Source organism: Armigeres subalbatus, chromosome 3, assembly GCF_024139115.2.
Source record: "Armigeres subalbatus isolate Guangzhou_Male chromosome 3, GZ_Asu_2, whole genome shotgun sequence".
NCBI lineage: Eukaryota > Metazoa > Arthropoda > Insecta > Diptera > Culicidae > Armigeres > Armigeres subalbatus.
Genome location: NC_085141.1, coordinates 200,386,881 through 200,409,601, shown reverse-complemented (window position 1 = coordinate 200,409,601; position 22,721 = coordinate 200,386,881). Strand labels below are relative to the sequence as shown.

General features: G+C 40.4%; 1 protein-coding gene across 6 annotated transcripts in view; it reads left to right on the top strand.

Moving 5' to 3' along the window:
• LOC134225993 (slit homolog 1 protein) overlaps positions 1-22,721 on the top strand; it is a 334,401-nt gene that overhangs the window by 194,399 nt on the left and 117,281 nt on the right. For all 6 annotated transcript variants that reach the window (XM_062706488.1, XM_062706487.1, XM_062706486.1 and 3 more), the window contains one exon: positions 11,588-11,693. In XM_062706488.1, coding sequence (XP_062562472.1) covers positions 11,588-11,693 — 106 coding nt within the window. The remainder of the gene's footprint in view (positions 1-11,587; positions 11,694-22,721) is intronic.

The following is a 22,721-nucleotide window of genomic DNA, read 5'->3' as shown; positions in this document are numbered from 1 at the left end:
TAGCTTGTTGTACGTTCCAGTGATGGGACTGCACTTCATCTTACAATACAAAGCTGTAATTTTTCAGAGAAAATCACAAATGACTAAAAATTCACCATTTTGTAATGTATTTTTCGTATTTTTTTGAAAAGCTGGATTGTTCTGTTTTAATGAAATCGTGAGGATTAAACTTTCTAATTTCAAGCAAAAATATGACACAAACTCATCTACAGGTTTTACAATAGTTTCTATGTCACACCTATCCGTGGTCACCCATTGCTCAAATGATAACTGATCAATATATTTTCTTCAAACTCAGCGAATAAAGTATTTTCCAATGATGAAGAATCTGGACAATCCGAACAAGATCGTAGATAGCAATTTGATGTTGTATTTTCACACAAAAGACTACCAGTTAACATTTTAATATCCTTTGTTAAATTGATTCTTTTCAAACTATGTAAAATAAGATTAATATTTTCATGGGTTGTGCACACACACACATTATGTGTTCCTGAATTGGAAAGAAGCTTACATTGCCTTGGCCGAAAGGCTTGCAAATGAGGAAAAACCTATTTTAATATTATCGTGAATTTCCTTGAAGCGTGTGTACGCTTCTTTCAAAGTCGTCATCATTAATCGTTTTTGGATTGCTTGACGCTTTCCATCTTTTTTACTGATACATAATCTTTTTGACCAGGCATAGCTCGACTTACTTCATCATCTTCAAAATATTGAACTACTATTTCTTTTGTCTCATCTGTTAATGCAGTACTAGACCTAGTATTTTTGGTTGAAAGACAGTTATTCTTCAATTGTTTTGCCTCTTTTACTGTATTTCTATTGGTTTTGAACTCATCAATGGCATCCTGAATAGACCACGAACTTGGCAGCATCGACAAAATCAATAATTTTTCTTTCCTTGTCGTGGCTGCATTCGAGAACCTTTCCTTCATATTTATAATTACCTCATCGTAGTCTGTATTTTCCACATCATCAGGTCCTAATTTGAAGAGGTTTCTTCGTACAGCTTCGTTTATTTCACGGTATTTTCTCCGGGTAATAAACGTAGTCCATCTTACTCCATTTAATCGGAGTCACTTTTATCCCAGCTATGCCCTCGTTAAAGCGTTCGATGTTGACCTTTTGGATACACTCATCTTCCGATTGATTTGTTGAAACAGATTTCGCTGATGGTACGGTGGCAAGGCTCTCAGCACTTAATACTTCTGGTAATTCCTCAGTTGTTGTCGATTAATGTCGATACATCTGGCAATTCCTCAGTTGCTGTCGTTTTCGAACTTCCTGCGCTCTGCTCAACCGATGATATACAGATTGCTCTTTTGTCAACGTTTAGACGGCAGGACGTGCAAATGCGTAAATTTGTATTCAATGTGGACATTGGAGCATAACCAGTCGCTTTCAGTTTATCTATGGTGCTTTCGGTGAGATTTCGTAACTCTTTTGAACACTTTTTCCATCAAACGGCCTACAACAGTTGAAAGCGGCTACTCATGTTGTTCGTAATATTTCAATAAACAAAATCACTTTTAAGTTTTTACTGACTAGTTTGGTGTCATTTGCTTGACTGAAGAAAAAATTACTATAAGATCTTTAACAACCTTAGTAGTAGTAATTTTTTTGCTTTTTCGTGAAACATTTTCATGGTATGTACCTATCATGCATTTGTTGTTGTTGAAGATACCCGTTTCCTCCGATCATAAAGTCTATTCTCTAAGAGGTATATTTTTGCAGGTAAACTATAGACGTACACGTGTATATAAATCTTTGATTTTGCAGCTTTTGTCTTAAAAATAAAATTTCTGATATGTTTCTATCAACGTTATTATCAACAGGTTTCAACACTATTAAAAGAATTTTTCGCCAGTCACGTGCAATGAAAATTATGACACTATCAATACTTTTGATCACAACACTGGATCGTGTCTAAGTTTCTTATAGATGCTATGAATAATTAAATCAAAATATCATGAAAACAACTTGTTTTAAATCACGTCCCTAAACAATAAAATCTGCATCAAACTGCAATTCTCGAAATAACTTACAAAGAAAAAATTTTTTTACTAAATGTGAAAATTGTGAAATGTTTGAAATGTCATAACTTTTTGTTTATTAGTTTACCATCACCAAATTTTTATGGTAGATAGCTAATATAATGGACCGTTTTCCCTAAAAAAAATACGTTCAAAAAAAGATAGGGTTTTGAGATATTTGAGTTTTTGTGAAAAAATGATATTTTTAAAGGCAAAAAAAAAAATTTTTTACTGTGCACATTTTCTTAAGAATCACCATTTAGTTGTCTAACTTTGCTGAAAAAATCATAACAATCGAACATTCCGTTTTTGCTGTGCAGCTTTTTAAATATTTTTGAACCATTTTCACATACACCCTTTTGAAAAGTTAGTCGTGACTCAATATGAAGATTTGATATCGAAAAATGACGATTTAGATGAAATTGAAAAACTGTGCAGAGTTTCAAATATTTTCGAAATGGTCGCTCAGGATCGACTGACATGCCCCCGTGGAATGCCTCTAATGTTATACATGCTACATAGTACATAGGAAATCTGTAACAGACATCCAATATGGTCGATTTTTTATGAATTTGTTGGTGTTCGTTTCCGCACAACTTTACAACAACTGCATGAATTTTCTTCATTACTCCAGCAATTTTGTTCGTTGTAATCTCCAACAGCTTTATAAATCAGGAATCAATTATGTATCACGAAACAATTACGTATTGCCCCACGAATATAAAAAGCCTGAGTGTTCTTGACAATGATTCCAACAATGTCGTTCTTGACAATGATTCCAACGAAATATCATCAATTCAAGCCTTCACGATTTTCTTTCAAACGGTAAAAGTATAAACTATTATAATGTTTTCTTCCACTGTGCGATAGATCCGGTAAAGGTGAAATCCAATGGTTAAGAAGGACAACGGTTAAGAAGGATGTCTAATGCTTGCTTATTATTCTACTAGGGTTATGCGCTAATTCGTCCATGGCGCTAGTATCCGTCATATCACATTCTAAATCACTAAATACTCGCGAATCGTAAACTAACATAATGAACAAATCATCTGGCGAGATAGAAAAAAGTGTACACTACGATCTGCATTCATTTAAATTACATTCCGGTGTTACTTACTTGAAATACAGTCAAATTTAAAGTTGAGACTGAGACTTTTTGCACAATTTCCTACGTTATCCGTGCGACGAAGGGAAATCTAGTTCATTCACTGCTGTAGAAGACGCGCAATATCGTCACCAAAATCAACGTAATTCACTGATTTTCACCGCACTTCGCCCTAAATAAAAGCAATGTCTATTGCTCAAGTGAATAATAATTGAGAAATAACTGCCGGAATGCGTTCAAATGATCTGTTTTTTCAAACTTTGGAGCGTTTGAAATTTATTTTCTTCGTCGCCTTGTTTATAGTCGAAAAGCGCGTTGCCAAACTGGCGGGCTGGCGGTTTGAACTGAAATAATCTTATGTTACACATCTGCATGCAGTCAATAAAAGCGGGGTTTTGAATTATTTTCAGGTAGCGTAATAAAAATAATTTATTTATTTATTATCAGACTAAGGCCGGAGTGGCCTGTGCTGCACATAAAAGTCTTCTCCATTCAGCTCGGTCCATGGCTGCACTTCGCCAACCACGCAGTCTGCGGAGGGTACGCAAATCGTCCTCCACCTGATCGATCCACCTTGCCCGCTGTGCACCTCGCTTTCTTGTTCCCGTCGGATCGTTGTCGAGAACCATTTTCACCGGATTACTGTCCGACATTCTGGCTACGTGCCCGGCCCACCGCAGTCTTCCGATTTTCGCGGTGTGAACGATGGATGGTTCTCCCAACAGCTGATGCAACTCGTGGTTCATTCGCCACCTCCACGTACCGTCCGCCATCTGCACCCCACCATAGATGGTACGCAACACTTTCCTTTCGAAAACTCCCAGTGCGCGTTGGTCCTCCACGAGCATCGTCCAGGTCTCGTGTCCGTAGAGAACTACCGGTCTTATAAGCGTTTTGTAGATAGTCAGTTTGGTACGGCGGCGAACTCTATTCGATCGGAGCGTCTTACGGAGTCCAAAGTACGTACGATTTCCAGCCACTATGCGTTTCCGAATTTCTCTGCTGGTATCGTTATCGGCGGTCACCAGTGAGCCCAAGTACATGAATTCTTCAACCTTCGATTTCATCACCACCGATAGAAACTCGTGGTGGGTGGCTTACATTGACCTCTCTTGAGCCTCTTCCTATCATGTACTTCGTCTTCGACGTGTTGATGACTAGTCCAATCCGTTTAGCTTCGCTTTTCAGTCTGATGTAGGCTTCCTCCATCCTCTCAAAGTTACGTGACATGATATCAATGTCGTATTCGAAACCAAATAACTGGACGGACTTCGTGAAAATCACGGTCTCGATCTCGAGTTTTGTCTGTTCCGCGCCCGTTTGTATCGTGCCTCGTTCGCTCTCGTGCGGTGTTGCAGCAATCTCGCCCATGCTGCATTCTTCTCCTTAACTAACTGCTCACATTCGCCGTCATACCAGTCGTTCCTCTGATCCGGAGCCACCGTGCCTAGTGCAGCGGTTGCGGTGCTTCCAATGGCAAATCGAATATCTCTCCAGCCATCTTCAAGAGATGCTGCGCCTAGCCGCTCTTCCGTTAGGTGCCACTTCCAGCTGCTGCGCGTAGTCTTGGGCTAGTCTACCGTCTTGTAGCCGCCCAATGTTTGGCCGCGGCGGACGACTACGACGCGTGTTGATCACCGTCGAGAGTTTTGAGGGGAGACATACTGCAACGAGGTAGTGGTCGGATTCAATATTCGCACTGCGGTCAGTGCGTACGTTCGTGATGTCGGAGAAGAATTTACCGTCGATTAGAACGTGGTCGATTTGGTTTTCCGTTACTTGATTAGGTGATTTCATGTGGCCTTGTGGATATTCTTGCGGGAAGAAAGTGCTTCGGACTACCATTCCGCGGAGGCTGCAAAGTTTATGCATCGTTGGCCGTTGTCGTTCGATACGGTATGCAGACTATCCGGTCCGATGACCGGTCTATACATTTCCTCCCTTCCTACCTGAGCGTTCATGTCACCGATGACGATTTTTGACGTCCCGCAGCGGGCATCCATCGTATGTCTGCTCCAGCTGCGCATAGAACGCTTCTTTCTCGTCGTCGGATCTCCCTTCGTGTGGGCAGTGCACGTTGATGATGCTATAGTTGAAGAAACGGCCTTTTATCCTCAGCTTGCACATCCTTGCATTGAGTGGCTGCCCCCCAATCACGCGTTGGCGCATCTTTCCCAGCGCTATGAAGCCGGTTCCCAGGTGGTGCCACAGCTTTGGTAGAAGGTAGCCGCTCGATGCCCGCTTTTCCACACTTTCTGTCCTGTCCAGCAGATTTCCTGCAGCGCTACGACATCGAAGTTGCGGGGATGTAATTCATCGTAGATTATCCTGTCGCAACCTGCGAAGCCTAGCGACTTGCAGTTCCATGTTCCAAGCTTCCAATCGTGATCCTTTATTCGTCGCCTAGGTCGTTGCCGATTGTATCGAGTCGTATTATCTTCTATGTCGTTCGTAATAGTTGTTTTTAAAGGCGGCTTATTGGGCCTGCGCAAACCTCCTATCTCGTCGGAGGGCCTTCGTGTCAGGGCTGTTTAGCGTCCCACCTAACACCAGGACTTGGGCTTGTGCGCTTTGAGCGGCACACAGTCGCTTTGGCGGAGCCTATTTGTGGATTCATGTAGCTTTTTATAGAGGTTTAACAGGGCCCACTGTCAAACCCCACCACATCCTATGCAGGCGCCACAACTCGCAGATGGCCTGCAGAGGGATCGCCAAGCCCTTGGACATAGTCCCTGCTGCCCCTTGGATATAGTCCCTGTAATAAAAATAAAGTCTTCCAAATATATATTTTCATACACACGCGCCATTCATACTAAAATTTTCCACTATTCCAAAAGCTTGAAATAGGAAAAACAATTTCATAATAGAAATTTGTTGGCAGCACTATCCACGTACATGTTAAGCTTATGTTTTAGTTGTTTGACAGACTGATGCACTTAACTGAATGGCAGTACAATCAAAATCATTTTTATGCGGTCGAAATGGGATTGCACTTGGAAATTTTTGTTAACTGGAACCGAAAATAAACTTTCAAATTTGATTTTCGAAATTAACTGACATGATAGTTATTCTGCATAAGGTCACAGATATCCAAGAAATGGCTAAAGCTCTATAGTCAGGAACAAAGATTTGCAGTCCTGTTTTAAGGGCACTCCTCACGGAATCCAGATTTCAAATTACTCGCGTTTTCAAGGGCACACCACTCGATACGGAAGTAACGCACAACTGTCATTTCTATTTTTTCACGCATGCTGCGTCGCAGCAAAGCTGAAAAAATAAAAATGACACTTGTGCGTTGCTTCTGTATCGAATCGTGTGCCCTTGAAAACGCGATAACTTTGAAAAGTGGATTCCGTGAGGAGTGCCCTTATGTATAGTACATGCTCCTTGTGGTACAGAGAAAAGATGTGGTAGACCTCGTGGTAGACAGCATATGTTATTGGTCATCCAAGAAATTCCTGGAGTAAGGTCTCTCGATCTACACGCGTAACTAAAGATCATTTTGCGAAAGTCTAATGCATTCTTAGGTAAGCATGACACCCAGACTGACAACCAGGAGTTGAGAGCATTTGGTCGGTCAGCTGTCAAAAGTGCAAGTGAGCACCGTTGTTGATTGATTTTGTTGTCGTTTGATTGGAATGACGACTTATTTCAATTGACAATTCAATAGTTAAATTACTACACGTAGAACAAATGTGAACTTTTACAAACAAATTTTCAAATTTGATCTAGACTATATTTTGAAAAGGGCCAAACTTGTTTTACTGATTTTTTCAAATGAATATAATCGAAAAACGATGCTTCCTACAAAAAAGTGTTGTGTGGGTGACTATTGCGAAATCAGTCAAACATTCTAGTGAAAATATTGGAAACAATCCAAATTTAGCCACACACTGAAAAAAATCAGTTTTAAAAATTATAAGTCGATTTGCGAAAAAACGCCACTTTTGATTTGAACGAAATTTTGTCTCAAGATAGGCTATTATGTTACCTACCAACCGTCCATACATCGCAAGCTGGGCACTTTTAAGGGAAAAAAGTGTTCTGATAAAAACTTTTTTTGTCGGAATTATTTTTAGTGTATTTTCATCCGAAACTAAACCGATGAATGCCGAGATGAATGCCATACTTATCTCAGAACCCCAAACAACTCAATTTCAATGATATTTTTCCTAATTTAGCAATTAAATATAGTTTTTTTTTTTAAATTAAAAGTTACATTAAAAAATTGTTCATATCTTCAAAAAAATACTATTGTCCTTTATTCGCTTGTTTAGTTGCGACCAGTTACGACCCAAACATTGTACTCTGCTTGCCTGTACTGGAATACTTAATAGATGTATTGTATATGTTGAATCCACTGACACCCTTTAAAGACCCAGAATTCATACTAGAAAAAGTTGTTGTTAGAAAAACTTTTTTCCCTTAAAAATGCCCAGCTTGCAATGTATGGACGGTTTTGCGATGGTCACCCATACAACACTTTTTTGTAGGATGCGCTTGGAGCACTCGCCATTGCAGTCACACGTAGCAGCTTTTCATTTTTTGCAAATGTCAGATATACTCTCATGCAAATATAAACAAAAAAGAAAAACTTGTTTTTCGGCCAAAAAATCTAAATTCCATTCTTATTTTTGCTGTGCAACGCTGCCATCTGAAAACGTGTTCACATTTGCGAGCGAAAAATTTGCTAGTGCTGCAATAGCAAGCGCAATTCTGTTTATGCGAGTTGCAAATTTTTAACGCTTATCAGTCAAACAATGCGTTTGCTTGCCATATGTCATTTGTTTGCATGCACTTTCAGTGTAGTCAGACATGCAAATTTTTGACAGATGTCACTTTCTGCGAGCAAAATGCTCTCTGCGAGTGATTTGCTTGCAACGTCTGACGGAGCCTTAGTCATTGGAAAGGCGCATTGGGAAAAAAATGTTCTTCTCAGGGTTGATTGCAAAAATGGTCTGTTTTGGTGGCATCGGCGTTTGGCGTGGTAGCTGTGAGTGATTCCACCCATTCAAACAAATTTATTGCATCATCTCTTCCATCGAGCGCTTGTGATTCTGCTACCGAAGGGTAACTTTCTGTCGTCGCTAAACGATTAAGTTTTGCACTTCGAAGAAAATTTATCTTGGATTGACCTTTTTTGTATTAATTGGTGGCCGGAAAAAAACGATTTCCTTTCCAATGATTAACAGAAACAAAACCAAATAATCTTGCCAGAAAATTTCACTTTCCGCCGAAGACAGCCAAATCGATGAAGACGCCAATACCTCTTCTTGGATAAATAGTTCAAGTCCTTAAAAGAAATACACGGTAAAAAATCAACACGCTCAATTTAACTGTTCCATCTATTGAATGATCAACTTTAAAATCACTATTATTGAAAATGATATTCCTTTGATTTTGAAGTGATGGCACACCTTTCACGAGTGTGTTGAATGCCAACAATTCCATAACATCAACACTGTTGATCAAAGTGCTACTCACTGGATGTTGAAATGATTAGCACTTCGATCAGCACCAATAATGTCTCCACTAGAATTGAAAGTGCTATGCTATTGAATTCACAGGTTCAAGGCTATTGATTTAAGAGTGGAGCGATATTGGTGTTGTTCTAAAAATAGATGACAGTTCTTTCATCTATTCTGCTTATTTCAAGAGGTATTTCGAAGTATGAGATGGAGTCATGGTAAGACGGAGGACTTTCAAGCAAAGGTATGCTATTCAAATCTGAGCTGAGGTAATTTTATTTTTTTTATTTTGTTGTTTTAAATTCAAAACATTGTGCACGTCAAATGGAAGTGGTGGTCTTTGAATGCGACAAGCTCAGCTATTGATATTGATTTGATTCCAAAGTAGTGCATATTCAAATGCAGAACAGTTCGCATGGACGTGTATATTTTTTACCGTGTATGTGTAATTAGTTCTTGAAGTTCTCCTCACTTTGCCACGTACGTTATCATCGCGGGCGAAAACCAAACGTTGCAAAAAAAATTCATTCGCGTTTGGTTTTATGCCACTTATGATTCTGCTTATTTCTCCTTTATTTCGGACATTTTTGAGGATGGTGTCTTCAAGGATTGTGATATCCTCTACTAAAAGCCACTCGAGTGGCTTCAGCGGCGATGCGGCCGATGAGTCATGTTAATTCCATGATTAGAGACTCAGAGATTCAGTTGACCTCCGAACAGTTTGCTCAATGTTAATAAAGAGACACACATTATTATAGCAAATACCATCCATTTCGTATAGCTACGTACTCCTACGCCACCTTTGCGTACAACCCGATTGGCCTGCACCTTTGAGTTTTTCCACTTCCAAACCAAGAAAATACTTCCTAGGTACACATACGGCCAGATAAACCTTTTCCCCGTTCTTCGTCGCCACGTACAGGCAAGGGTTGGCTGAACTTGACTTGAACCCCAAGCTGGATAACACATTGCTTAGTTTCTGGTTCCAGCATCTGGCTGTTTCAGGCCAGAGTTCACCCAGGCCCCGACACTGGACTACTTCTATTGGACATAGGGCCAGAACATGTATTCCATTATCCAGCACCTCTTCTGTCAACTTTTTATACGCAGCACTCTTCAAATTTCGTTTCTTTTATCTTTGAAAAAAAAATCACCCATACTACACTTCAGTAAAATGCTAATATCTTTGCCTAATAAACTCTAATCTTCTCGGGGTTAACAGCATAACATTCTGTATATAATTCTACAAGACCTGAATGAGTATCATATTGCGAGAAGATTGAAAAATTCGAACCGGGGTCCGACGGTCGACTGTCGGAAAGCTGTTCCTCAAACGTCAAATCACTTGTTGCACGGTAAAAATGTTTGGTTTATTTTTTTCGGTGTGAATGTTGATTATTAAAATCAACGGGAATATGCAACTTTAAACCAGTGTTACATGCCGCTATAGTTTTTGAACAAGTTTTATGATACTTTGAAGGCATTTTGTCATATATTTATGTGATTTTGAAACATTTTAGATTTCTCAAATATTCTTGATATCAAGAAATATCAACACTTTTCGTACAGTGCATGCCATTTTGAAGTTTCCGACACTCAGTCTGCTTCTTCTTCTTTGCTCCGCAAAAATAGAATTTTTCTCTTTTCTCGCAATAGTTCTTCATCGTGAATTGTGTCGGCTAACTGCAAATCATTGTTTTTCGCTGTTTCTGCATTCATTTTTTTCAGAAAAACTTCTAACGAGTTTGGTACCGCCCAAACATTGATCGATTTGGTTGAAATTTTGTACAGAGCATAAAGGCATCAAATAGAACCGGCTCATCAAAAAGTTTGAAAAGGTGTTTTTTGAGCCACCTTACCCTCAGTACATCGGCGTAGCTTTTACCCTCGGCTTTGACAATAATTGCCTCTGTCGACTACGGAAGGAAGATGCGCCCTTTCGCATACGGACGTTACCCTTCTTGGCAACAACTCCATTCTCTCTCTCAGCCGTATTCTTTGCAGCTTCCATTTTCCTTACTGAGCTTAGGAGTTGCACTGGTGACGGCCATGCGTCTTCAAAGTTTTGCAGTCTAGCGCTCTGAAAGCTGTTTTTAATTCGGCCTCGTTCCTTCGTAGCCTGGCTCACTATCAACTCCCTCTCCTCAGTAAAGGAAGATCCATTAATAACGCAAGAATTGATCATTTTCAACCCCCCCCCCTCTCCCCTATGTCATACATTTTGTAGGAAACATCTGAAAATTGTGTATGGATCGTCACATTTCGCTCAACCCCCCCCCCTCCCCTCTCTAAGCGTTCCCATGCGGGAGGGGCCATGCGAGGGTTGACACTTGCGTGTTCAGAGCCAGATCAGCGTTAGTCAGGAATTGTCATCTGAGCCTACTCCCACCCAGTTGGCAAAACTAGGTGGTTGGATTGAACGGTGTGCTACAAGGCTCGCCACGGTTTTATGGGACGGAAGATAGCCTAGCCATTAGCCCACTCGCCGGTTCAAGTCGGTGTCTCGACTACCAGCCCTCGCATCCAAAGTATAGCAATCGCAATAACCAAAGTAAAGTCCATTAACGCGCGCTGCCAGATCCATAATTTATTTATTTATTTAGGATATTTGCACGACAATCGAGACTTAACTGGCATCAGTCGCATTGCGATTTTCAGCGCTTCCGTAGTTAAACGTCACATTGTCAGCTTCAGTATACGCACTACTACAGAGTATCTACATCCCAACCTAACGGGCCGAGGTGATGTTTGTGTGTATGTATGTATGTGCGTAAAACTCACTCATTTTTTGGCACTTATCCTTAACTGATTCGCTAACAACAAGTTTCATTCGACAGGGAATTCTGTCCCATTGTTTCCCTTCGAAAAAAAATACACGATAAGAACATTTCATTCAAGTCTTTATAGTATTTCTAATGCACGAGAAAGCCACAAACACCGCTAGGTGGATTAATCAGGGTTTTATTATATTATTTTGACAGATCTGAATGTTTGGACCACACCGAATGTCGGGGAGATCAAGCCTGTCGGAATGGGAATTGTGTAAACCCTTGCTCAGGAGTATGCGGCCTTAATGCAAATTGTGATGTAAGTATTATTTGCCAATAGAACTCATAAAATACAGAGGAAAATTGCCGCTGGTGTCCCCTTTTCTCTCTGTATTAAATTTGTTGAATCATTCTACGTCTAGCATTCGTACGAGACGGCTATAAGTCCGTGTACGGTCTGCTTCTCATTCGGTTTTTTCCTGAAGTACAGGTAGCGTTTTTTTTTCGAAAGTGTTTTGAAGCATAGTGCTCGAGTCGAAGTGGTCCTTAGCTGAAGCAGTTAAGTAGCCATTTCGTTGGTTTTGCAAAACTACGCAAAACTTTGTAGCTTCTTCGGCGTCCATCGCAGGCGCAGGCATCATCGTCCCACGCCGACAGTCATCACCCATCGTGCGTCTCCACCAACACAGACGCTGCCGTCCTGCCACCATCCATCCACCCAGTTGCAGTGTTGTGTGCGGCGAGAACACCAACAATAGCGTGGTTCGCTTCGACCGCACCACCGGCGAGTGTCCATCGAGCTAGTGTGTGCTGTCAGAACTGTTAGCCGGCGACACAGTAGTTGGAACGCAAGTATTTAATTGAGCTCCCTCTCATTATTCCCCTCTCTTCTCCTTCTTATTGGAATAGTTTTTTTCTTTCTTTTTTACTCGTCTTCCCCTCTGTTTCAAATCGATATTTTGTTTGTGTATGTGTTTTTTTCTGTCCTTGTGATAATTGTTTAGTTTTAAAATAGATTGTGCCTCGCTACAGCGGCGCATTTCGTGTCCGCAATACGCGAAGGCGAAGATGGCGGGGGTACTTCGTATTCCATGTTAGATGTTTCGTTGCATTCGGGTGTTCCAAACCAAAATGAAATGGACACCAGCAACGCTAAGGTTTCCTCTACGAGCCTACCCTCACGACTCTAGTGGGCCGTATGTTGTTTTCTTTCGACCCAAAGACAAGCGTTTGAATATCAGCCAGATCAGCAAAGATCTGGAAAAGTGATTCTCATCTGTCATAACCATTGACATGGATGGGTCCAGTAAACTTCGCGTCACGGTCAGTGATCGCAAACAGGCCAACGAGATTGCCACCTGTGAGCTTTTCACTCTCCAATATAAGGTGTATTTACCGTCAGCAGTGTGTGAGATCGCGGGGGTGGCGACGGAGGGAAGTATGACAACGATTTGGAACAAGGTTTCGGTCGTTTCAAGAACGTTTCTTTGCCACCTGTTGCGATACTGGATTGCAAACAAATGTATTCGGTGTCGCAGGAGGGAGAGAAGCGGAGCTATTCCCCGTCTGACTCTTTCTGCGTCACTTTTTCCGGGTCCGCACTGCCTGACTACGTAGTGATTGGCAAACTTCGTCTACCTGTTCGGCTGTATGTACCGCAGGTGATGAATTGTGTTAATTGCAAGCAGCTGGGTCACACCCTTCAGTACTGCTGCAATAAACCTCGCTGTGCATCATGCGGAGAGAAGCATATGGAGAAGATCTACGGAGAGATCTCACGCACATCTGCTCGGTTATGGTACAGTCCGTGGTGGGATGTCGAGTGTACACAACTTTATCGCAAGAAATCCGCTGCATTCGAAGAATTTCGGAAACATGGTTCGATCGTACTTCACAAACGCTACATTGCGCTCGAGATCCAGTTCAAGAAACTGATCAAAGTGAAGAAACGCGGATATTGGCGCACTTTTGTTGAAGGTTTATCGCGCGAGACCTCAATGAAAACTCTGTGGACCGTCGGGAGAAGAATGCGCAACGCGTCGTCCGTAAACGAAGATCGTGAAAGCTCGTCGCGGTGGATACTCGACTTGGCAAAGAAAGTTTGTCCGGATTCGGTACCGGTGAGGCTAGAGCTACGTGATGCTTTTGCTGACAGGGATGATATGGATCGTCCCTTTTCGATGATTGAATTCTCACTTGCTCTCCTTTCATGTAACAATTCCGTTCCAGGGATGGATCGAATCAGTTTCAATTTCCTTAAAAACCTCCCAGACGTCCCGAAGAGGCGCTTATTGAGCGGAAAACCTGCGTCGGATTATAATTCGTGTCGCCCAATCGCGGTGCTGTCCTGTCTTCGTAAGTTGTTGGAGAAGATGATTCTCTTCCGGCTAGACAAATGGGTTAAATCAAATAGTTTTTTTGTCAGATACACAATTTGGTTTCCGCAGGGGCAAGGGAACGAACGACTGTCTTGCGTTGCTTTCTTCAGAAATTCAGCTTACATAGTTAAAAATTCTGAAAATTACACGCTATGGAAATATTTGAACCCATATTTTTGTGTTCAATAACCCTTAATTTTACAGCCATTTTTTTCTTGTATGCAATATTGGATACAAGCTCCATTGTAACGACGGCCTGTAATTTTAAAAAGTGATGGAATAATGAGTCGAATCGAACGGAGCCTTTTTGTTACATCATATATGCTGTAACATTTTTATACTGTGTACTTTCGCTAAAAAAGAGCAAATGGGCTCAGTGTTTTTGGACATTAGGGGGCTTTTGATTCAGTTTGCGTCAATGTCTTATCCGACAAACTCCACGAGTGTGGACTTTCACCAATTGTGAACAACTATTTGTACAATTTGTTGTCAGAGAAGCGTATGAGTTTTTCTCATGGTGACTCGGCAACTTCACGAATTAGCTGCATGGGTCTCCCCTAGGGCTCATGTTTGAGCCCCCTACTTTACAATTTTTACGTCAGAGACATTGATGAATGTCTCATGTCAAATTGCTCGTTGAGACAGCTTGCAGCTGATTGTGTTGTATCCATTTCGGGGCCTTCAGCGGTTGATCTACAAGGACCATTGCAAGAAACTCTGGACAATTTGGCTGCTTGGTTTTTAAAGCTGGGTATCGAATTATCCCAGGAGAAAACTGAGATGGTTGTCTTTTCAAAAAAACATAAGCCAACTAAGTTCTCGCTTCAACTGATGGGTAAGACAATCACTCATAGCATGTCTTTTAAATACCTCGGGGTCTGGTTCGACTCGAAATGCACCTTCGGGAAGCACATTTTGTATCTGACACAAAAATGCCAGAAACGGGTCAACTTCATGCGATCAATAACCGGAACATGGTGGGGTGCACACCCCGAAGATCTTATCACGTTGTACCGAGCAACCATCCTGTCGGTCCTCGAATACGGTAGTTTCTGTTTTCAGTCCGCGGCTTAAACACACATGCTGAATCTTCAACGGATTCAGTACCGTTGTCTCCGTATCGCGTTAGGTTGTATGAATTCGACTCATACGATGAGCCTGGAAGTACTTGCGGGAGTACTGTCGTTGACAGATCGTTTCGCGGAATTATCGCTCCCTTCAACGGATTCAGTACCGTTGTCTCCGTATCGCGTTAGGTTGAATGAATTCGACTCATACGATGAGCCTGGAAGTACTTGTGGAAGTACTGCCGTTGACAGATCGTTTCGCGGAATTATCGCACCCTTTCCTCATCCGCTGTGAGGTTCTCAATCCATTGGTCATTGACAACTTCGAGAAGCTGCTCGAACAAAACCTTCAATCTCGATTCATGAGTATTTACCACTGATATATGACGCTGGAGGTAAGCCCATCTTCGGTTGACACCAATCGTGCTAACATCTTAGACTCTTACAGTTCCTCTGTTACTTTTGATCTGTCCATGAAGCAGTAGGTTCATGGAATACCAGACTTCCTTCGTGCGGAGGTCATACCTCCATTGTTTGCAAGCAAATACGGACACGTCAGCAAGGAGAGAAGCTTTTACACAGATGGGTCAAAAATGGATGACTCCAATGCTTTCGGTGTTTTCAACGTTTTCCATAGCGCCTACTTTAAGCTCAAAGAGCCTAGTTCCGTGTATACTGCTGAGCTAGCAGCTGTGCACTATTCACTCGAACAAATGGCATCCCTACCTCCTGACCTCTTTTTCATCTTCACCGACAGTCTAAGTTCCTTGGAGGCTGTTCGGTCAATGAAACCGGTTAAGCACTCAGCGTATCTTCTGAATGAGATAAGAAAAGCTTTGAGTGCCTTATCACAACGGTCTTACACAATCACCATGGCTTGGGTCCCTTCTCATAGCTCGATCCCGAGAAATGAGAAAGCGGACTCTTTGGATAAGGTGGGCGCTATGGAAGGCGATATTTACGATCGGAAAATCACCTTCGATGAATTTTTCACATTAGTTCGTCAGGAAACCTTGAACAGAACCATGTGTCTTCTAATGTTCAATCACTACACTTTAAATGCACATCTTTTCAGAGTGGGGCGCTCGGAAAGTAATCTCTGTGTGGCGATGATTATCAGGACATCGATTATATCGTATGGGCGTGCGAGGAGCATAGTAGCCCCAGATCTGCGCTAACTGAACATCTCCGGGTCCGAGAAAAACAACCAAAGCCTATTAGGGAAGTGTTGTCGGTCGAAGTCCACCATACAACACGTTTTGAAATTCAGCTTCTGGAATGAGTTATTGAATGAGGATGTTGTGGGGTTTGACAGTGGGATCTGCTATACTTCTATAAAAAAAGCTGCATGTATCCGCAAGCAGGCCCTACATTAGGGTGGCTCAAAAAACACTTTTTCAAATTTTTTGATGGGCCGCCCTCTTATTCGGTTCTATTTGATGCCCTGATGCTCTGGACAAAATTTCAGCCAAATCGGTCAACGTTTGGGCAGTGCTAAACTCGTTGGAAGTTTATATGAAAAAATGTATGCAGAAACATCCAAAAACAGTGATTTGCAGTTGGACGGCACAATTTAAGATCAAGAACCATGATACTCATTCAGTTCTTGTAAAATAAAATACAGAATGTTATGCTGAAAACCGCGAGAAGATTAGAGTTTATTACGCAAAGATATTAGCATTTTACTGAAGTGTTGTAGGGGTGAATTTATTTCTTTTCAAAGGTAAAAGAAACTAAATTTGCTCAAACCCCACTGCAGAGAAATGCTAATAACTTAGCCGGGCAAACTCGAATCTTCTCGCGGTTTTCTGCATAACATTCTGTATTAAATTCTCCAAGATCTGAATGAGTATCATAGTTCTTCATCGTAAGTTGTCTAGTCCAGCTGCAATTTACCGTTTTTGGATATTTCTGCATACATTTTTCCATATAAACTTCCAACGAGTTTAGCACTGCCCAAACGTTGACCGATTTGGCTGAAATTTTTTCCAGAGCATCAGGGCATCAAATAGAACCGAATAAGAGGGCGGCCCATCAAAAAAATTGAACAAAGTTTTTCCCATACTAATTTGAGCCACCCTACCCTACATATGCGATGCGACCGTGTGCTGCTCAAAGCACACTATCCCAAAACCAACAGTAGAAGCATAAGTACTAGAACGCTAGTGGCGCTGTAGTCAATTAAATTATTTTGCCAAATTATGCTTCAACAAGCTTCAATTGGCCATAATTCATGCATCATTTACCGTGGGACATCGAAATCCGTACACTTAAGCACCTTAGTATATGAAAAAGTCATTAGAAAATAGGAATCGAATGTAAATAAAACGTTTGCCATTGACACAGGAGCATGAAGGCTTCTACTTTTAAAGTGTTTCACATTTACTCATTAAAAACTACGAAAAACATGATAAAATGAGGAATAAAATCTACTACTCCTGACTCGAAATCTGTCCACCGTGGACGGAGTTTGAATCAAAGGATCAAAATCCGTACAGCTTTTTTTTAACTAAATATTTAAGTTGAAGCAGTCTAATTGACTAAACTGCCACTGTAAATAGTTTGATACGCACTTTGAGAAGCGATCCCTTCGATGTGTATTCCGCTTATCTTATGTAATGATTCGCAATCAGTAATTAAAACACAGTTACTTTTGGTGCAATTATGCTCTACCCGAAAACAAAATGGCGGCAAATACTTCGCGTTTGGTGGGTGATGATTTGTTTTTGATTTTTTATGTTTTAATTTCAAAGCTTTCTTTCCATTTCTATGCCCTAAAAGCTTACTGCCAAGTATCTGAACAGGATAAGATAAATTATTTCTACAATAATTACCTTTAACCCCCTTTGATTTATTGATATCTCATGAGGTGGACGGATTTCGGTGCTGTACGGATTTCGGTCCCACACGGTAGTAGTGCATGTTCTGTTCTATCAGCAACATTGGTTTGACACTTGTAGTACCGGTACTTTGGCTGCCAGGTCGAAGTAACCTACATGTTAGTCACGCGAACAGTAACGACATTAGCAATCTTATACCTTTGAATCAACTACACCAACCCTCCGAGCGCCTGTTTACCAAAAAGGTGTTGCTCAAAACAGCGTCTGTTTTCCATGTTAGGGCAACAGATCAATTTAGACTGGCCCTGCCTTGTGTGGGGAGAAAAAAGGTGTCGAATCCGGAATCTCTGAAATTTCAGCTCAATCGCTTGTCGGTTGTCGCATAAGCTGGGGAATTTGAGTTAAAGTTTGCATCATTAAAGTTAAAGTTTTTGTTATGGGAAAATACACCTCCATCACCCTTTTTTCTAGATATTGGTTCGGTATGCCTGATTGAGCTCAGATTTGCTACAAAGGTAGTTGATATGTTGAAGATCAATTCCACAGAACATTATACGATGATTAAATGAACTTGTGTATTGTTTACTGCTGGGTTATTAGAAGTTAATTTGTGTACTTTGGAATTCATTGATTGTCATGAAAAGCGTGCGCATGTTATCAAAGTTGGCTTAGATATGTGCATGGCGCGCGTTCCTCTACATATGTTCGAGTGCGCACTAAAGCACACATCGCAGGCACCTTTGATGGCATACGTATGTTTTTCATTGCAATCAAAGAATCCCAAAGTGCTCAACCCAACTTCTACAAGATTGGTCGAAAATTATAGTAAAGTTCATTAAATCATCGTATAATGTTCTGTGGTACTGATCTTCAACATATCAACTGCTTTTGTTGCAATTGTGAGCTCAATCGGGTATACCGAACCAATTTCCTGAACGAAAGAGGGACAGATGAGTATTTTCCTATGAATTTTGACTGAAACCCCCGCACAACCTTCAAATCAAATGCGCCAGCCTCTGCAATGAGAAATAGACCTTAAAATTTCAGAGATTGATTTTCTGCACACAATCCTGGGGGGTCCCCAGTAGAATCCGACAATCTTTTGATCCCTAGGCTCGGGTCGATGTGCTTTGGGTCCGCGGATCCGTCATGGTAACGCTGCAGGGTGTTTCTTGGATTCATTTTAACCCAAGTTTTGCTGAGTTGCACCATCTAGGAGTGTTTGTTTTCCTTTTATCGCCACTCACACATTCGGACGTGAGAATCTCAATAGCTATCATGTCCACGGACGGTAGCTCATTACCGTCCGTTGTTATTGTACGAAAATAAACAACATGTGTTTTGTTTACTATTTGTTTTGGTTAAATCTGAAAATATTATTTTCAAAATAATTTGCAAGAATTACATCTTTGACCATGGGAATTATGTTATATGATGATAAAATAAAATAAACTTACGAATTGGAGTGAATCGACAGGTGAAATCGAACGCTACACGAAACTTGTTCTCCCGCTCCGAATCAAACAAAAGATATTATTGGTACATTCAAAGTTAATTGCCTATATGCCGGGTATTAAGCCACCCGGAGTGGAAATTAATTACTATGTCTGAAACTTGATTATGCATATGTACTAACTAAATCTATCACATGTTGTACATATGCATAATCAAGTTTCAGACATAGTAAAGATATTATTGTTTATACTGTGCTGAGCATCACAGTTGAAATGGCCCGGGGATGCAAATCGAACAACATTCATTAGTGAAATTGAATTGAAATAAATGGTGTGCCGAAAGATGTTTTAGGATTATAGGGTAAAACGCCCAATAGTGGGGAATGTGTTTCTTCGTTTTTCCCTGTGACTTCAGAAGTTCCCCAAGGCAGCCATCTTGGTCCTTTAATTTTTATAGTTTACCTGAACGACATTAACTTGCTACTCAAGTGCTTTAAGCTATCATTTACCGACGACTTCAAATTATTTTGGATCGTAAACGGTGTACAAGATACACTATTTTTGCAATCGCAGTTGGATCTCTTCACTGACTGGTGTCAGCTGAATTCTATGGTTCTCAATCCAGATAAATGCTCCTTCATTTCGTTTTCTCGTAAACATTTAGCAATTGCCTTTGACTATACTATTGGATCAACCACACTACGTAGAGAGACTGTTAACAAGGATCTAGGTGTATTATTAGACACATGCTGCTTTCATAGTCTCTAAGGCCTCCCGTACGCTGGGTTTCATTTTTCGAATAGCAAGGAATTTTAATGATGTCCACTGTTTAAAGGCTCTATATTGTTCTTTAGTAAGATCCACTTTAGAATATTCATCTGTAGTTTGGGCACCTTACTATCAGAATAATATTTCCCGTATTGAATCAGTTCAGCGTAAATTCGTACGGTTCGCTCTACGTCACCTCCCGTGGAGAAACCCTGACATTCTGCCTAGTTATGAGGACCGCTGTAGGTTAATTGAGCTAGATTTACTAAGCGTCCGCCATGATACTGCCCGTGCGTTATTTGTAGCAGACCTTTTACTTCTGAACATTGACTCGCCTCCTCTCTTGTCCCAGCTGAGTTTCAACATCAGCCAACAAAACCTTCGTTCTAGACAATTCTTTTTCCTCCGCGGTGCCCGAACGAATTACGGGCACAACGAACCATTTTTGAGCATGTGCAGAATTTTCAATCGCTGCTCAAATGAATTCGTTTCTTACTTGAGTCGTAACACTCTTCGGAAAAGGTTTTCCCTCACCCTGTCACACTTTTAGAAAGGTTAATTCAAATTGTTGATACTAGATCTAGACTAAGTTAATTATTGTAAATAGTTGTAAGAAATAATTGTAGTATGTGTCTCATTTGGAGTGCAATTGTATTCTGTTGGTACGAAAAGATGAAGAGGTTTTGCGCCCATTTAAGAGAGAACAAAAAGAGTTCAACTCAAACGGGCTTTTCCCTTTTCCTAAAAAATAAACAAAAAAATAAAAATAAAATTTGCTATGAAATTCCTTCGGGAGAGCCTACCTTACAGTCCTATGATTTGATTACATGCATTGGAAATGCTATGGAAAGTAAAACTAGATGATATTTTACAATTCTATAAAAAATAAACACGAGAGTTTCCATTATATTTAGGGTGACCATATGGTATGCTAAAGGAGGACATGTCCTCCTTTTTCATTAAAATTCAGATGTCCTCCTTTTGCGCTAAAATGTCCTCCTTTTTAGATGCGTCCAAAAATAGTTGAATTTATAACTTTTTCCTGTAGTCATTCTAGTTCAATAAATAATACTGTAACGCAAATTAATCTTTGCACATGTTTTGTTTTATTTTGCTTTTTATATGAAATATTTTTCTTTAAGTTTCAAAATTTTCTACGAGTAAACACCCATCGAATTGCCTTTGGACAGCATCGCACGGTACGTTTCTTCAATATGTGCGGCAAAGAGCAGCCGCTATGCCATGCCTAGAATGGAATAGCAACCTGAACAGTTCAGTTTCTTTAGTCTAAATCTGAACAGTTTTAAATTTCTTCAGTTAAGAACTTGGTGATACAGTTAAGGATATCATTCTCATTTACATGTCTTAAATTGTGATCCTCAATGGCATTAAAAAAAATCACTTACTAAGTATCTTGTGTTCGGTACTTATAGAACGTAATGCCCAGTCAGTTATCTTTTATTTATTTATGTATTTATTTGTCCACTGTCTTCAAAATTTAAGTGTTGCATATACTGTAACTTAAAAAAGTAACATAAACCTATTTTTGAAAGTAGGTATTAGGTGCGACGTGAGGGGATGTAGAGCAGTGTGCAGCATCGTAGAGAACGGTGTGGAGCGTAAAAATGTACTTGTCTCAATAAGTTTTCGCAGTCAATCACATTCCACACCAGGTCAAAAGAGAAGACCCTCTGTAGAAATACTCATCTCGATATCAGGTTACTGAGTCCAATCAACTTGTACCGGTGTTTATATGGAGGAAGCCTAGCCCGATCACTCCACGGCAGGTTCCTTAAAGCATATCGGACGAAGGATCTATTGAAAAAAAAATCAGGATTGTATGCGATGAGCTGTTTTTGCTAAAATTTTGTTTACTGTTGATTTTTAAATTAGTTTAAGCTAAAATCTTACCATTATAAAGAAGGCACTTGCAGTGTATAACTGGAAAGTGGTTAATATAGACTATAATTACAGTTGGAAATATTTCATGTGGAGATGAAGTGTTAATAAATTAGAAGAGGATGTCGTATCTCCCAGCTAAAACAATGCAGCTAAAAGCTAAAAGTTGCATGTGCTAGCGAATAAGTAGAGGTGGAGGCGATATAGGCACATGCTTCTATTTGAGTTCATGCAAAGTGTACGTATGTGGCCTCCACTTTGTGCACTTATTCGCATTGATATACGATCTCTTGTCTAATAGGATTACTTGCTGGTTCTAACAAAAGCTTTTCCCAATAAACATTAGTGTGCAATACTCTCACAAGTATAATATTTTTAATAATATTTAAAACTAAAAATCTATCGATGTTTTTCATGTCCTCCTTTTTAACCAAATGTCCTCCTTTTTCGCTACGATTTGGGTGAATTGTCCTCCTTTGGAAAAATTTCATATGTTCACCCTAATTATATATAATATAATATATATATAGGAATATTTTGGGGTGTCCATAATAGGGTAGAAGAACGTCCCGAAACGGGACATGGAAATCAAATGAAGTGTCGACTATATGGAAGCATTTTCCTATTATGGACCCCCAGGGGGTCTATTATAGGGCGAATTCAGTCAGACTTTAAAATGTTAATTTCAACGAATAACGCCGTGTATTTAAGTGTTTTATGTATGTATCGTGAAGAGGAGATGCAGAACTTGTTATTAGATATCCTGCAGACCTAATATGTTGAAAATTTCTACTCCTTATGCCAGGAAGAGCTAAATTCCGCTACTAGGGGGTCCACTATTCGGCATTTTACCCTAGACCGACGTGGCTTAGCACCACCGTCACCTTGAACGTCAGTTCAGTGCGAAAAAGTGCCTCCGGTGCTGTAGGACATTTATATTT